Raw genomic sequence first — 16,320 nt, forward strand, 5'->3', positions numbered from 1 at the left:
GTCGCTAAACAAGGGAATGCAGCACTTATTTGCCATCACTCATCGAGATCATGGTAAAAAAAATTGTGAGAGAGGAGAGAGATGAGGTTGCACATCCTGTTAAAACTAACAGCTCAAAAACCTCACGGAATCTGGGAGTACATCCCTGGGAGTACATCCCTGGTTAGAGGACAATTTGTAGAAAACAGCACGCTACATTTTGAAGTGTTGCATTTTGATTCAAGTGGGTCACCAACGTGGTAAGTGTAACACAACTCCTAATTATCCCTAGAATTTCTAAGCAAACAGCTGGAGGCAGGGCTTTCTCCTGTAGATCTCCATTTGAATGGAATGGTCTGCCTATCCATGTGAGAGACGCAGACTCGGTCTCAACCTTTAAGTCTTTACTGAAGACTCATCTCTTCAGTAGGTCATATGATTGAGTGTAGTCTGGCCCAGGAGTGTGAAGGTAAACGGAAAGGCTCTGGAGCAACAAACCGTCCTTGCTGTCTCTCCACTGGGATTCTCTGCCTCTAACCCTATATTACAGGGGCTGGGTCACTGGCAAACTGGTGCACTTTCATGCCGTCCCTAGGAGGGGTGCATCACTTGAGTGGGTTGAGTCACTGACGTGATCTTCCTGTCTGGGTTGGCGCTCCCCCTTGGGTTGTGCCGTGGCGGAGATCTTTGTGGGCTTTACTCAGCCTTGTCTCAGGATGGTAAGTTGGTGGTTGAAGATATCCCTCTAGCGGTGTGGGGGCTGTGCTTTGGCAAAGTGGGTGGGGTTATATCCTTCCTGTTTGGCCCTGTCCGGGGGTTCCATTTCAGAGCCTGGATTTTTCCCCATTAGGCTAATATCCATAACATGTTGATATCAATTCATAAGTGAAGTTAGGCTTCTACATTGTGAAATCATTACAATACTCCTACTACAATGTTAAAAAATTCTACATTGTGACATTAATTCATTGAAATCATGAAACAACTACTTCATGTATGTATTTTCTAATCTTTTGATCAGAGATCTTGTATCAGATTATCTCTGGTCACAGCTATGAGATTTCAATCCTGTGTGTTCTCTGGTGTTGAGTCAGATCTCCAGATCGACTAAAACTCTTCCCACATTGATCACAGCTATAAGATTTCTCTCCTGTGTGTGTTCTCTGGTGTACTTTCATAGAGATTAATGTTGTAAAACTCCTATAAGATTTCTCTCCTGTGTGTGTTCTCTGGTGTCGAGTCAGATTGCCAGATGAAGTAAAACTCTTCCCACATTGATCACAGCTATAAGATTTCTCTCCTGTGTGTGTTCTCTTGTGCACTGTCAGATCTCCAGAGCGACTAAAACTCCTCCCACATTGACCACAGCTATAAGGGTTCTCTCCTGTGTGTGTTCTCTGGTGTAGAGTCAGGTAGCCAGATGTAGCAAATCTCTTCGCACATTGATCACAGCTATAAGGTTTCTCTCCTGTGTGTATTCTCTTGTGCACTGTCAGATCTCCAGATCGACTAAAACTCCTCCCACATTGACCACAGCTATAAGATTTCTCTCCTGTGTGTGTTCTCTGGTGTATATTCAGATGGCTAGATGAAACAAAACTCTTCCCACATTGATCACAGCTATAAGATTTCTCTCCTGTGTGTGTTCTCTGGTGTATAGTCAGATGGCAAGCATAAACAAAACTCTTCCCACATTGATCACAGCTATAAGGTTTCTCTCCTGGGTGTGTTCTCTGGTGTACTTTCAGAGAGATTAATGTTGTAAAACTCCTACAACATTGACCATAGCTATAAGAGTTCTCTCCTGTGTGTGTTCTCTGGTGTCGAGTCATATTGCCAGATGAAGTAAAACTCTTCCCACATTGATCACAGCTATAAGGTTTCTCTCCTGTGTGTATTCTCTTGTGCACTGTCAGATCTCCAGAGCGACTAAAACTCCTCCCACATTGACCACAGCTATAAGGTTTCTCTCCTGTGTGTGTTCTCTGGTGTAGAGTCAGGTAGCCAGATGTAGCAAATCTCTTCGCACATTGATCACAGCTATAAGGTTTCTCTCCTGTGTGTATTCTCTTGTGCACTGTCAGATCTCCAGATCGACTAAAACTCCTCCCACATTGACCACAGCTATAAGATTTCTCTCCTGTGTGTGTTCTCTGGTGTATATTCAGATGGCTAGATGAAACAAAACTCTTCCCACATTGATCACAGCTATAAGATTTCTCTCCTGTGTGTGTTCTCTGGTGTATAGTCAGATGGCTAGATGAAACAAAACTTTTCCCACATTGATTACAGCTATAAGGTTTCTCTCCTGTGTGTATTCTCTTGTGCACTGTCAGATCTCCAGATCGACTAAATCTCCTCCCACATTGACCACAGCTAAAAGGTTTCTCTCCTGTGTGTGTTCTCTGGTGTAGAGTCAGGTGGCCAGATGTAGCAAATCTCTTCCCACATTGATCACAGCTATAAGGTTTCTCTCCTGTGTGTGTTCTCTGGTGTTGAGTCAGATGGCAAGCATAAACAAAACTCTTCCCACAATGATCACAGCTATAACGTTTCTCTCTTGTGTGTGTTCTCTGGTGTACTTTCAGAGAGATTAATGTTGTAAAACTCCTCCAACATTGACCACAGCTATAAGATTTCTCTCCTGTGTGTGTTCTCTGATGAATTTTAATGCCTGATGATGTGAATATCTTCCCACAGTCAGAGCAGCAGTGAGTTCTCTTCCTTGTGGGTCTCTGCGGGTGTTTATTGAGGTGTTCTGATCTGGAGAGACTCTTCTCTGTCTCCTCAGCATCATGAGGTTGTTGCGGCTCCCCAGAGGATCCACGATAGTCACGTCTCTCTCCTGTGTGAACAACAAAGTCAGACAGATGATTAAAGGCCCACAACAGCAATAATCCAGTGTAAAAGTTGATGCCAACAGCATAGCCATGATGTTGTACAACAATTGACGTCTGTAATGAATGTTAAAATTGTCTTAAAATGAGCAAGAAGTCATATTTTGTCTTGTTTTCACATTAATAGTAACATCTAAGATTGTAGACTAGAAATAAGTTATTCATGTTGTTGAAACACTAAGCAGTGTGGTAGAAGACTTTTGGTCTACAATACAGGCCCCTTTGTGTTTTCTAAAATTGCAGCACGAGGGCAATTTGATTGCATAAACTCCTCCATGCTAATGAGGAAACCACTAGTTATGGATGTCGTATATCTGGTGTGACAAGAGATGAAAAGAATCTGCCCACTCCATCAAGCAATGGGGACAGCAACACAGGGCATTCACGGGACCTCATGGAACCATGGACCACACCTGCAGAAACTGGACAACAGGGGGAAGCAGAGGAGATACCTATCATAGACTTCTCCCAGCTGACGCTTGACATGCCACCTACGCCGCCTCAAGTGGTAGAAACAACCAGCTGGTATCATTAAGTAGAATCAGCCAACAGTAACACGGAAGCAGCAGAATGAGAGTTAGTAGTGCATGACCTAGATTTAGAATAAGAAGCTTCCATTTAGACACAGGTCTAAGATGACGTAATAAGCAATCTACAGTCCCCGAGTAAGCACTCAGTGTAAGCAATCTACAGTCCCCGAGTAAGCGGCCGGTGCAAGCAGCAGGGCAGTGTCAGTGTGAAAGTGTGGTTTAGCCACAGCTCCAGAAACTTGCCGCACGCCTAGGCCCTTGTTACACCGCAGTAACTAAAATCCTAAAGTACTCTGCCCAGCCAGAAGACGGGGTAGAGGCATTTGCTGCAGGTATTAGGCAAAAGTCAGCACCGTGACACTGGTAATGAGGAAACCACTAGTTATGGATGTAGTATATCTGCTAATGAGGAAACCACTAGTTATGGATGTAGTATATCTGGTAATGAGGAAACCACTAGTTATGGTTGTAGTATTTCTGCTAATGAGGAAACCACTAGTTATGGATGTAGTATATCTGCTAATGAGGAAACCACTAGTTATGGATGTAGTATATCTGCCAGGAGCAAAAATGGTGAGCAAAGATTTTAGTTTTTCACAATGTATTCTGAATGTGAATGGGGGAAAACTCAGGGAAGTAACCTCCATTTCCAGGTTGCTTATGAGAGCATTTCACACTACTTTGGATGTTAATTGTAAGGATCGATTGACTGTCCTGCTTAATATAATGTTTGTGTCGTCATCGCAAATCAAAAAACACTTCAACCAGTAAAATGCTTTTTGGCTTTTCCATCAACCTGACAATGAGGGTTTGTACACTGTTATCCATATTGGCCCACAACTTCACCGAACAACAAATATACCTGTAATGAACGAAGAAGCACTTTGGTTGTTGTTGCATGACATACTGTGGGTCAAAAAAAGTATTTAGTCAGCCACCAATTGCGTTTAAGTTCTCCCACTTAAAAAGATGAGAGGCCTGTAATTTTCATCATAGGTACACTTCAACTGTGACAGACAAAATGAGAGAATATACTATATAGCCTAGAAACCTGGTTAAACTATCATTATGACATCATGGATGAATTCTAGAATATACTATATATCCTAGAAACCTGGTTAAACTATCATTATGACATCATGGATGAATTCTAGAATATACTATATAGCCTAGAAAACTGGTTAAATTATCATTATGACCTCATGGATGGCCAGTCCTTGTATTCATAGTGTAGTGAATTCAGGGAGAGGCCCTGAGCTGAACTCAAACCTGGGTCCAGCGACTGTCAAATCAACACCTTATAACTGTTACGCCAAGATGTCTGAACTTCTTGACGAGGTCGCTAGGTGTTGGGTTAAGGTTTCTACAATATCGTTCTCTATGAATTTGAGAGTGGTTACACTTCTCCTTCCCCCATCCCTCAGCTGTTAACCAAGTCTCTGGGCAGCCATTTTGTTGCTGTTTAAAAACCCCACACAACCCAGCAATCTGCAGTTCAAACAATAACAAATCTGTCATTCCACCACTATTTTGGTAATAAAATGATTATGGGTTTGGATAAATGTAACTACAGACAGACCTATGGATGCAAGGACTGACCATCCATGATATCAACATTATAGTTTTAACCATGTTGAGGCAGCAGGGTAGCCTAGTGGTTAGAGCGTTGGACTAGTAACCGGTTGCAAGTTCACATCCCCGAGCTGACATGGTACAAATCTGTCGTTCTGCCCCTGAACAGGCAATTAACCCACTGTTCCTAGTCCGTTAATGAAAATAAGAATTTGTTCTTAACTGCTATACAGTGTTGATTTACATTGTTTCTAAACATTATAGTAAAAAAAATATTATTTGGGGTTCTGATGGGGTACAACAGTTGAACTCCGCTCATGAGGCATGTGTTATATTCTTTAAGAATCAATGGCTGTAAATAAATAATTTAAAAGTCACATTATGGATGTAGCGATTGCAGATTTCCACCTTAACACCAAACATCAGTTCAACTGAAGAGTTTGTGCCTCTGTTGTTAAGACAGTACTTACTAGTGTTAATCAGGGAACGGTTTCTCAAAACCATCTTACGGTTGAGTTCATCGTTAGAACCATTGGACGCCTTAAGATGCGTTTGGGAAACCGGAACCAGATATCCACGTTCCTCCTCTTTCGATGTTACAGTCATCTCCTCCCCCTCCTCTTTCACGCCATAAACTACATGCTCTCCTTTCACTGTAACACCATCCTCCTCTTTCACTCTGAACGCGTCCTCCTCTTCTTTCACAGTAAAGGCCCCACTCTCTACTTCTTGTTTTACTGTGATATCCTTCTCTTCATTAGAAGGAGAGTAGCTTGGTGACCGCATGGTCGGGGATGTTAGCTAAGGCTAATGCTAACTTAACCACCCCGCTAGCTGAATAATAATAACTACACCGTAAATATGAAATTAAATCGGATAACTAACTAGACGACAGCAATGGGTTTAAAACACAGTGGCTAATATACACGAAAGCGTCTAAAGAGCTATATTGGTTCGGCTAATTTGTCTAGCAAGCTACCGAGGTGTCTGACTCACTGTTGCTGCTGATGAAAGAAGCGTTCCGTCCACTAGATTATACGTCACACCAACAGCATAACCATAAATTCCCAGACCGCCATCTGCTGACTGGACTGGGTAACGCAGTTGAGTAAAATGTTTATTTAATTTTCAGACAAAAAGTTAAAGGGTTGGAATCAGAGACGACGCTAGTCCTAAAATATGAATTACCCCCCCTAAATAAATCAATATCAGTCAATATATTTTTTTCTGTGATTTATTTTTTTCGTCAACCGTTCCATCGCATCTTAAACGTCTTATCGGTTCGGCACTAGGACCGGGGGAGGCTGCTGCTGCACAAGTGACTGTTGGACTTTCTTCAGCAAAGATGGCGGACAGAAATACTAGGAGAGAGGGGTACACAAGACCTGAAATGGATAAAAGATGGCGGACAGAAATACTATTTTACTCAACTGCGTTACCCACTCCAGTCAGCAGATGGCGGTCTTAGACTTTAAGGTAATGCTGATGGTGTGACGTATAAAACAGCACGCTTCTTTCATCAGCAGCAACAGTTAGTCAGACACCTCCGTAGCTTGATTGACAAAATAGCCGAACCAATATAGCTCTTTAGACGCTTTCGTGTATATTAGCCACAGTGTTTTAAAACCACTTCTATCGTCTAGTTAGTTATCCGATTTAATTTCATATTTCAGTGTTGTTATTATTCGGCTGCGGGGTGGTTAAGTTAGCATTAGCCTAGCTAGCTAACATCTCCGAACATGCGGTCACTAAGCTACTCTCCTTCTAAAGAGGAGGAAGATATCACAGTAAATCAAGAAATAGAGAGTGAGGCCGTTACTGTGAAAGAAGAGGAAGACGCGTTCAGCTTGAAAGAGGAGGAGGATGTTACAGTAAAAGGAGAGGAGGATGCAGTTTATGGCGTGAAAGAGGAGATGACTGTTACATCGAAAAACGAGGAGGGAGAAGAGGAGGAACCTGGATATCTGGGCCCGGTTTCCCAAACGCATCTTAAGGCATCCAATGGTTCTAACGAAGAATTTAGCCATAAGATGGTTTTGAGAAACCGTTCCTTGATTAACACTAGTAAGTACTGTCTTAAAATCAGAGGCACAAACTCTGCAGTTGTTGGACTGATGTTTGGTGTTAAAGTGGAAATCTATTGTGACATTTAAATTATTAATTTATAGCCATTGATTCTTGAATAATATAACACATGCCTCATGAGCTTAGTTCAACTGTTTTCCCCATCAGAACCCAGAATAAGCTTTTTTTACTTTAATGTTTAGAAACAATGTAAATCAACACTGTATAACCTCAACATTGTTAAAACTATAATGTTGATATAATGGATGGTCAGTCCTTGCATCCATAGGTCTGTCTGTAGTTACATTTCTCCAATCCCATAATCATTGTATTACCAAAACAGTGGTGGAATGACAGATTTGTTATTGTTTGAACTGCAGATTGCTGGGTTGTGTGGGTTTTTTAAACAGCATCAAAATGACTGCCCAGAGACTTGGTTTGGTGAACAGCTGAGTGATGGGGGAAGGAGAAGTGTAACCACTCTCAAATTCAAAGAGAAAGCTATTGTAGCAACCGTAACCCAACAACTAGCGACCTCGTCAAGAGGTTCCGACATCTTGGTGTAACAGTTCTAAGGTTTTGGCTTACAGTCCCTGGGCCCAGGTTTGAGTTCAGCTCCCCCTGAATTCACTATGAATACAAGGACTGGCCATCCATGATGTCACAATGATTGTTTTAACCAGGTTTCTAGGCTATATAGTATATTCTAGAATTCATCCATGATGTCATAATGATAGTTTAAACAGGTGCCTAGGCTATATAGTATATTCTAGAATTCATCCATGATGTCATAATGATAGTTTAAACAGGTGCCTAGGCTATATAGCATATTCTAGAATTCATCCATGAGGAGAATTCAACCATAATTAGAGGTCGACCGATTATGATTTTTCAACACCGATAACGATTATTGGAGGACCAAAAAAGCAGATTCCGATTAATCGGCCAATTTAAAAAAATGTATTTGTAATAATGACAATTACAACAATACTGAATGAACACTTATTTTAACTTAATATAATACATCAATAAAATACATTTAGCCTCAAATAAATAATGAAACATGTTCAATTTGGTTTAAATAATGCAAAAGCAAAGTGTTGGAGAAGAAATTAATATGTGCCATGTAAAAAAGCTAACGTTTAAGTTCCTTGCTCAGAACATGAGAACATATGAAAGCTGGTGGTTCCTTTTAACATGAGTCTTCAATATTCCAAGGTAAGAAGTTTTAGGTTGTAGTTATTATAGGAATTATAGGACTATGTCCCTCTATACCATTTGTATTTCATTAACCTTTGACTATTGGATGTTCTTATAGGCACTTTAGTATTACTGGTGTAACAGTATAGCTTCCATCCCTCTCCTCACTCCTCCCTGGGCTCGAACCAGGAACACAACGACAACAGCCACCCTCGGGGCAGCGTTACCCATGCAGAGCAAGGGGAACAACTACTCCAAGGCTCAGAGCGGGTGATGTTTGAAACGCTATTAGCGCACGCTAACTAGCTAGCCATTTCACTTCGGTTACACCAGCCTCATCTCGGGAGTTGATAGGCTTGAAGTCATAAACAGCGCAATGCTTGACACACAACAGCGCAATGCTTGGCGCCTGCTTCTGCCTACCACCGCTCAGTCAGATACTTAGATACTCGCATGATTGTATGCTCAGTCAGATTATATGCAACGCAGGACATGCTAGATAATATCTAGTAATATCATCAACCATGTGTGGTTAACTAGTGATTATGGTTGATTGATTGTTTTTATAAGATAACTTTAATGCTAGATAACTTTAATGAGTTGATTGATGTATTATATTAAGTTAAAATAAGTGTTCATTCAGTATTGTTGTAATTGTCATTATTACAAATACATTAAAAAAATATATTTTAAAAATCGGTATCGGCTTTTTTGGTCCTCCAATAATCGGTATTGGCGTTGAAAAATCATAATCGGTCGACCTCTAATCCAAAGTAGTGTGAAATGCTCTCATTAGCAACCTGGAAATGGAGGTTACTCCCCTGAGTTTCCCCCATTCAGAATACATTGTGAAAAACTAAAATCTTTGCTCACCATTTTTGCTCTAGGAAGATATAGTACATACAATTTTATTAAACACAGAAAGGGGCCTATATTGGAGACCAAAAGTCGTCTGGCACACTGCTTAGAGTTTCAACAACATGATTTACTTATTTCTAGTCTACAATCTTAGATGTTACTACTAATGTGAAAACAAGAGAAAATATGACTATTCTTGCTCATTTTAAGACAATTGTCAAATAATCATTACATTCATTACATACGTCAATTGTTGTACAACATCATGGCTACGCTGTTGGCCTCACCTTTTACAGTGGATTTCCGCTGTTGTGGGCCTTTAATCATCTGTCTGACTTTGTTGTTCACACAGGAGAGATATGGGACTATCGTGGATCCTCTGGGGAGCCTCAACAACCTCATGATGCTGAAGAGGCAGAGAAGAGTCTCTCCAGATCAGAACTCCTCAAGAAACACCAGCAGAGACCCACAGGGAAGATAATTCACCGCTCTGACTATGGGAAGAGATCCACCTCATCAGCAGGCATTAAAATTCATCAGAGAATCCACACAGTAGAGAAACCTTATTGCTGTACTCAATGTGGGAAGCGTGTTGATACATCTAGCCATCTTATTGTACACCAAAGAACACACACAGGAGAGAAACCTTATAGCTGTGATCAATGTGGGAAGAGTTTTATTCAGCTAAGCAACCTGATATCACACCAGAGAATACACACTGGAGAGAAACCTTATAGCTGTAATCAATGTGGGAAGAGTTTTACTCAGCTAAGAAGCCTAATATCACACCAGAGAACACACACAGGCGAGAAACCATATAGCTGTGATGAATGTGGGAGGAGTTTTGCTCATTCAACCAGCCTGATATCACACCAGAGAACACACACAGGAGAGAAACCTTTTATCTGTGATCAATGTGGGAAGAGTTTTACTCAGCTAAGAAGCCTAATATCACACCAGAGAACACACACAGGAGAGAAATCATTTAAACCATATAGCTGTGATGAATGTGGGAAGAGTTTCACTCAGCCATATGGCCTGATATCACACCAGAGAACACACACAGGAGAGAAATCCTATAGCTGTACTCAATGTGGGAAGTTTTTTTTTACGTCTAGCCTTCTGAAGACACACCAGAGAAGACACACAGGAGAGAAATCTTATAGCTGTACTGTATGTGGGAAGAATTTTGTTCAATCTGGGGAACTGAAGATTCATCTGAGAAAACACAGGAGAGAAACCTTATAGCTGTGATCAATGTGGGAAGAGTTTTGTTCAATCTAGCCCTCTGAAGATACACCAGAGAACACACACAGGAGAGAAACGTCATAGCTGTGATCAATGTGACCAGAGAATCTCTGAAAAAAGATCTCTGATCAAACATCAGAAAATACATATATGAAGGATTTGTTTCATGATATCAATGAAATAATGTCACAATGTAGAATGTTTTAACATTATAGTAGGATTATTTGAATGATGTCACAATGTAGAACCCTAAACGTTTGCCCCCTGTTCTATTGATTTCAGCATGATGTGGATATTAGCCTCAGGGGAAAAATCCAGGCTCTGATATGGAAGAGTACTACTTATGAGATTTAACGAAAAGTGACTAACAAAAGGAGTCGTTACACTTACCACGTTGGTGACCCACTTGAGTCAAAATGCAACAATGTGGCGAGCTGTTTTCTACACATTTTCCTCTAACCAGGGATGTACACATTATTCCCAGATTCCGTGTGGTTTTTGAGCTGTTAGTTTTAACAGGACGGACAACCTCATCTCCCTCCTCTCGGCACAATTGATTTCAACATGATATCGATGAGTGATGACAAATAAGTGTTGTGTTCCTTTGTTTAGCGACCCCTACATTTAAATGCATCACTCCAACATGTAGCTGACTGTCTTCTGCAGGTTGTCCTCTAACCAGTGAGGTGAAATATATCTCTTCCATTTGTTTTTTTAGTTGTGTTCGTTTCAACAGCACGTACAATCTGACCTCCCCCCTAATCGATATCATTGATTTATTGCTACTTGTCAAAACAACAGCGTTTCTGGTGCTTGTGCAGTTTATTTCAGGTGCTTGTTTAAGAAAAATTCAAGTAATATGATTATTGTGGCAGATGTTTGTGTATATAGCACATTTTATGTTTAGGCTTTCAATATATCACAAACAGTTTCTGCATATTGGTTATTGATAATGGAATGTATATGTTTAAGGTAATGACTAAAGGATTCCACCCTGAAACGTATAACTGTGTAAAGAATTAGAATTAATAGACTGTAATTCTCTATTGTGTGTTAAATGAAGACTTTACTATTTAGCAATTCAAGTGAGACATTCAAGGAAAAGAGGAACTGTTAACAGACAGCTTGTGACAGACAACTTGTGACCACTGTAAAACTGATAACAGGAAGGAGGTCTCCCCACCCAGGGCTGAGGGAAACCGTTAGGCTTGCAGTAGATTATGTAACATGTTTCAGGATATGATAAGCAATGTATGTGTTGGAAAAGACTTGTAAAACAGCATTGACAGTGTTTGAGAAGAGTAGGGGTATTTATATGACCAAATGTGAGGTATAAAAGGCTATGTGCTTGTATGATTTTCGGAGCTCTCTGAATAAAGAACTTACCTTTTGCAGAAATTCTGGGACTTTGTCCAATTCTTCTATGAAGGGGCCTTACAACCCCCAGCAGTCTGACTGGGGAATTGGTCAAAGTAGATAGTGAGTTTTGAGTTCATATCATTGGAACTAGACATTCTTGTGACAGTTATTGATTTGGAAACTTGGGGGGGAAAAATGTAATTGGAAAGACATTGAAAAGAAGGCTATGCCCAACGTCCAATATGCGTTCGGTTGTAGTTGAATGGGAAAGTTGAAAATGTTGTTTTGGGTTGTTTTTTTCAACAACTTTAAAACAACTTAATTTCAAGGTACTTGCAGCCTATACACATGGTCGCAGTATAATACATTGGTCTATAATCAATTTTATTAACAATCCTACATCACTCCAGCATTTCTTGACAACACTCAAGTGCTAATTGTCTTTATTCCACTACTGAAGAAGCATGACTCAAATCACCTCATATTTCAAACATTCAGCCTGACAAAAGATACATGTTTTATTATTCCATGCCTCACCATTATGTTAATTATTACATATTAACAAAGGGGTGTACATTTGGTTTTCATATTTATAATTAATGTAACATTTAGTATTAAGAATTATTTATGCAACCAACTGACAATTTTTGGGTACAATTATATTGACATTGTTGCCCTGCTTTTATAATATCAGGGATCATTCTCAGATGTGCCAACCCAAATGTACTAGAGACTGGGCCCCGATCCTACAACATGCCTATCGAGTGAACCCTGAGAAGAGAGAGAGAAGCTCTGCAGTGAGGTAGAAAGTTACTACGGATATTACAGGAGTTTCCTCTTGAACTCAGACATGTCGGTGGTAAGGACAACTTGGTTGCTGATTGTTTCAAGGGTGGGCAGTCAAAAATATTTGTGTTTTGCGTTTAGCCAGTGCTTTTCCATGGATCACAATTTATTTTGACACGTTTTTCTGTATTGGAGATGAGTTTTGTTTGGACTCGTTCTAAGGGGACAAGAGTTCTAGAAGGTAGTGAGTTTTAGGAAGATGAGAGTTCTAGAAGCTAGTGGGTTTTAGGAAGATGAGAGTTCTAGAAGCTAGTGAGTTTTAGAAAGACGAGAGTTCTAGAAGCTAGTGAGTTTTAGAAGACGAGAGTTCTAGAAGCTAGTGAATTTTAGAAGACGAGAGTTCTAGAAGCTAGTGGGTTTTAGGAAGACGAGAGTTCTAGAAGCTAGTGTGTTTTTAGGAAGACGGGAGTTCTAGAAGCTTGTGGGGAAAAATATATGTATTTTTCTTGTTTTTAATTGTTGACAGCCAATCTACACCATGTTTATACTGTAGAAGGTGAAGCATTGTAGTTGATTATTATGTGAAATGGAAGTTGTTTTCTTTTGGTGGTAAGCAAACTTGTCCAACAAAACGATAGGACATAAACTCCTGATGATCAACCTCCTCCTTCACATCTGACTCCTGATGATCAACCTCCTTCACATCTGACCCCAGTGATCAATCCAGAGCGTCTTCTTTCTTGGGGGGAATCCCGATGGACGACATCATCTAATAGGCCGTCATCACCACCACCACCCACAAGTTAATTGTCATTCAGGTTATCAATGGGAAGAGCATTAGCAATACGTCCTGTCTGGTAACTTGTCTCACTTAATGGATTTACATTGGCAGGTGCACAGGGAGAATAGGACAACGGCAGTCATGTCTGAAGTGTAAAACTACCAATAACTCAGTAATCCTTCTGGGAATGTTATGGGAATGTTATGACGTCATAAAGATATGGGTGGAGTTAGAAAGTTGGCTGTCAGAAATAAATCATAAATCAAATCAAATTTATTTATATAGCCCTTCGTACATCAGCTGATATCTCAAAGTGCTGTACAGAAACCCAGCCTAAAACCCCAAACAGCAAGCAATGCAGGTGTAGAAGCACGGTGGCTAGGAAAAACTCCCTAGAAAGGCCAAAACCTAGGAAGAAACCTAGAGAGGAACCAGGCTATGTGGGGTGGCCAGTCCTCTTCTGGCTGTGCCGGGTGGAGATTATAACAGAACATGGCCAAGATGTTCAAATTATCATAAATGACCAGCATGGTCGAATAATAATAAGGCAGAACAGTTGAAACTGGAGCAGCAGCACGGTCAGGTGGACTGGGGACAGCAAGGAGTCATCATGTCAGGTAGTCCTGGGGCATGGTCCTAGGGCTCAGGTCTTCAGAGAGAGAGAAAGAAAGAGAGAATTAGAGAGAGCATATGTGGGGTGGCCAGTCCTCTTCTGGCATGGTCCTAGGGCTCAGGTCCTCCGAGAGAGAGAAAGAAAGAGAGAAGGAGAGAATTAGAGAATGCACACTTAGATTCACACAGGACACCGAATAGGACAGGAGAAGTACTCCAGATATAACAAACGGACCCTACCCCCCCGACACATAAACTACTGCAGCATAAATACTGGAGGCTGAGACAGGAGGGGTCAGGAGACACTGTGTTTAATCCGTCTGTCTACATATTTCAAGACATGGAATATGAGGGTGTGTTGAGATACCCGTTGGTTGGATGATACTTTTCTCATCAATCATCTTAAATATTAAAAACTGGAAATCAACCAATCTTCCACTGTAAACTCAACGGAAAGGTCAAATTCTTTATTATCTAAAAATGTAAAGTTCTGGGCGATGGAGAGAAATAAAATGGTGCAGTTTGAGGCCATGTGGCGGAGAGTGATGCAGGAGCTGGAGATGGGGGTGTGTCAGTGGCGACCTGTCATTCAGGGCAGAGCCCCAGAATTTTTGCCCCCAAGAAATCAAATATATATAAACATGTGGGGGGGCTTGCCTGTTTTGCATGTTATTTTGGCATTAATAAGTGTTGCACATCAGTTGCAAACAATGTCAAAATATATATATATATATCATTGAGTTAATACATTTGCATACACACATGGCATATTTTTGTTTTCTTGAGTAAGGCAGCTCCAAATTGCAGGTGTTTCAGCTTAGCTCAGTGCTTTCTGTGGCGGTGGGGCGAGCCAGCAAAAAACAGGAGCATTGCGCTGTAATTGGCTCAGTGTTCTGTCACTCATGGGGACACTACGTCGTGGTGAAGTTTATGTCCTTAGTAAAGGTAGACATCCAAAATGTCAGCGCTTTGCATCCTGCCATAGAGTTAATATTACAAGTGGCCTTCCAAGAAGGCTCAAGGTCATTGGCCACAGATAAAATTACGTAAAATCACGTTACGGTAGCTTTGACTTTAACTGATCATGCCAACATCTTACTGTTGTGTTGTGTCTTGCAGGCATGCATCTAAAACAATATTGAGGAGACCCCACCAAGATTGACATGCTAAAATTGCCACTGGGGTGTGTTCTAGTGGGTCTGGGCAGGTGTGATGTAGTTAATGGAGATGGAGGTGTGTTCTAGTGGGTCTGGGCAGGTGTGATGTAGTTAATGGAGATGGAGGTGTGTTCTAGTGGGTCTGGGCAGGTGTGATGTAGTTAATGGAGATGGAGGTGTGTTCTAGTGGGTCTGGGCAAGTGTGATGTAGTTAATGGGGAAGGAGGTGTGTTCTAGTGGGTCTGGGCAGTTGTGATGTAGTTAATGGAGATGGGGGTGTGTTCTAGTGGGTCTGGGCAGGTGTGATGTAGTTAATGGAGATGGAGGTGTGTTCTAGTGGGTCAGGGCAGTTGTGATGTAGTTAATGGAGATGGAGGTGTGTTCTAGTGGGTCTGGGCAGGTGTGATGTAGTTAATGGAGATGGAGGTGTGTTCTAGTGGGTCTGGGCAGGTGTGATGTAGTTAATGGAGATGGAGGTGTGTTCTAGTGGGTCTGGGCAGGTGTGATGTAGTTAATGGAGATGGAGGTGTGTTCTAGTGGGTCTGGGCAGGTGTGATGTAGTTAATGGAGATGGAGGTGTGTTCTAGTGGGTCGGGGCAGGTGTGATGTAGTTAATGGAGATGGAGGTGTGTTCTAGTGGGTCTGGGCAGGTGTGATGTAGTTAATGGAGATGGAGGTGTGTTCTAGTGGGTCGGGGCAGGTGTGATGTAGTTAATGGAGATGGAGGTGTGTTCTAGTGGGTCTGGGCAGGTGTGATGTAGATAATGGAGATGGAGGTGTGTTCTAGTGGGTCTGGGCAGGTGTGATGTAGATAATGGAGATGGAGGTGTGTTCTAGTGGGTCTGGGCAGGTGTGATGTCGTCATTTGTATGTTTTGTATTGTTTATAAAAGATCAACATTTCTTTTTAAAGTCCCAATTCAAAGTTACACCTCACTGTTCTATTTTTGGAGTTGTTACATAAAACCAATCAGAATTCATTAGAATGATAAAGTCAGGAGTGATGTCATATGGAAGACCAGCCTATTACCTATGATGGTGTGAAGTAATAATAATATTCAGACGTCATTGATGACGTGCTGCTGATAAAGTGATACAGGCATCGGCACACTGCTTTGAAGTTTACTGTTTAGCGATTTGGACGCGTGCCTCGTAGCTCCGGTATCAAACGTAACGTAACAACCCTACCGAAAAGTTGACAAAACAAAAAGGAGCCAGCAGGTTGATTTCCTCTGTTGTTTTGATCCCACGGCAAGAAGGCACCAGAGCCCTGCTATC

At 41.2% G+C, this 16,320-nt stretch overlaps 1 protein-coding gene across 2 annotated transcripts; it reads right to left on the bottom strand.

Annotated features, from left to right (window-relative positions):
* Positions 1–430: 430 nt before the first annotated feature.
* On the bottom strand, positions 431–6,050 carry LOC110519887 (zinc finger protein 2 homolog). 2 transcript variants are annotated; one of them, XM_036948592.1, is made up of 3 exons: positions 5,449–6,050; positions 1,820–2,824; positions 431–1,651 (listed from the first exon to the last, which is right to left on the bottom strand). In XM_036948592.1, the coding sequence occupies exons 1-3, from the start codon at positions 5,762–5,764 to the stop codon at positions 1,032–1,034; spliced, it is 1,941 nt and encodes a 646-aa protein (XP_036804487.1). In that variant the 5' UTR covers positions 5,765–6,050; the 3' UTR covers positions 431–1,031. The 2 variants fall into 2 exon arrangements, with proteins under 2 accessions (XP_036804487.1, XP_036804486.1); XM_036948591.1 differs by having other exon boundaries at positions 431–2,824.
* Positions 6,051–16,320: the final 10,270 nt, after the last annotated feature.

The sequence above is a fragment of the Oncorhynchus mykiss genome, chromosome 17 (genome assembly GCF_013265735.2).
Source record: "Oncorhynchus mykiss isolate Arlee chromosome 17, USDA_OmykA_1.1, whole genome shotgun sequence".
Taxonomy (NCBI): domain Eukaryota; kingdom Metazoa; phylum Chordata; class Actinopteri; order Salmoniformes; family Salmonidae; genus Oncorhynchus; species Oncorhynchus mykiss.

What these genes read in the sequence shown, in the direction of transcription:
- LOC110519887 (XM_036948591.1), bottom strand. Translation starts at nt 5,764, where the DNA reads ATGCGGTCACCAAGCTACTCTCCTTCTAATGAAGAGAAGGATATCACA. An exon ending in CCGTTCCCTGATTAACACTA is followed by an intron (nt 2,825 to 5,448) that starts GTAAGTACTGTC and finishes TTGTTCACACAG; the next exon opens with GAGAGAGACGTGACTATCGT.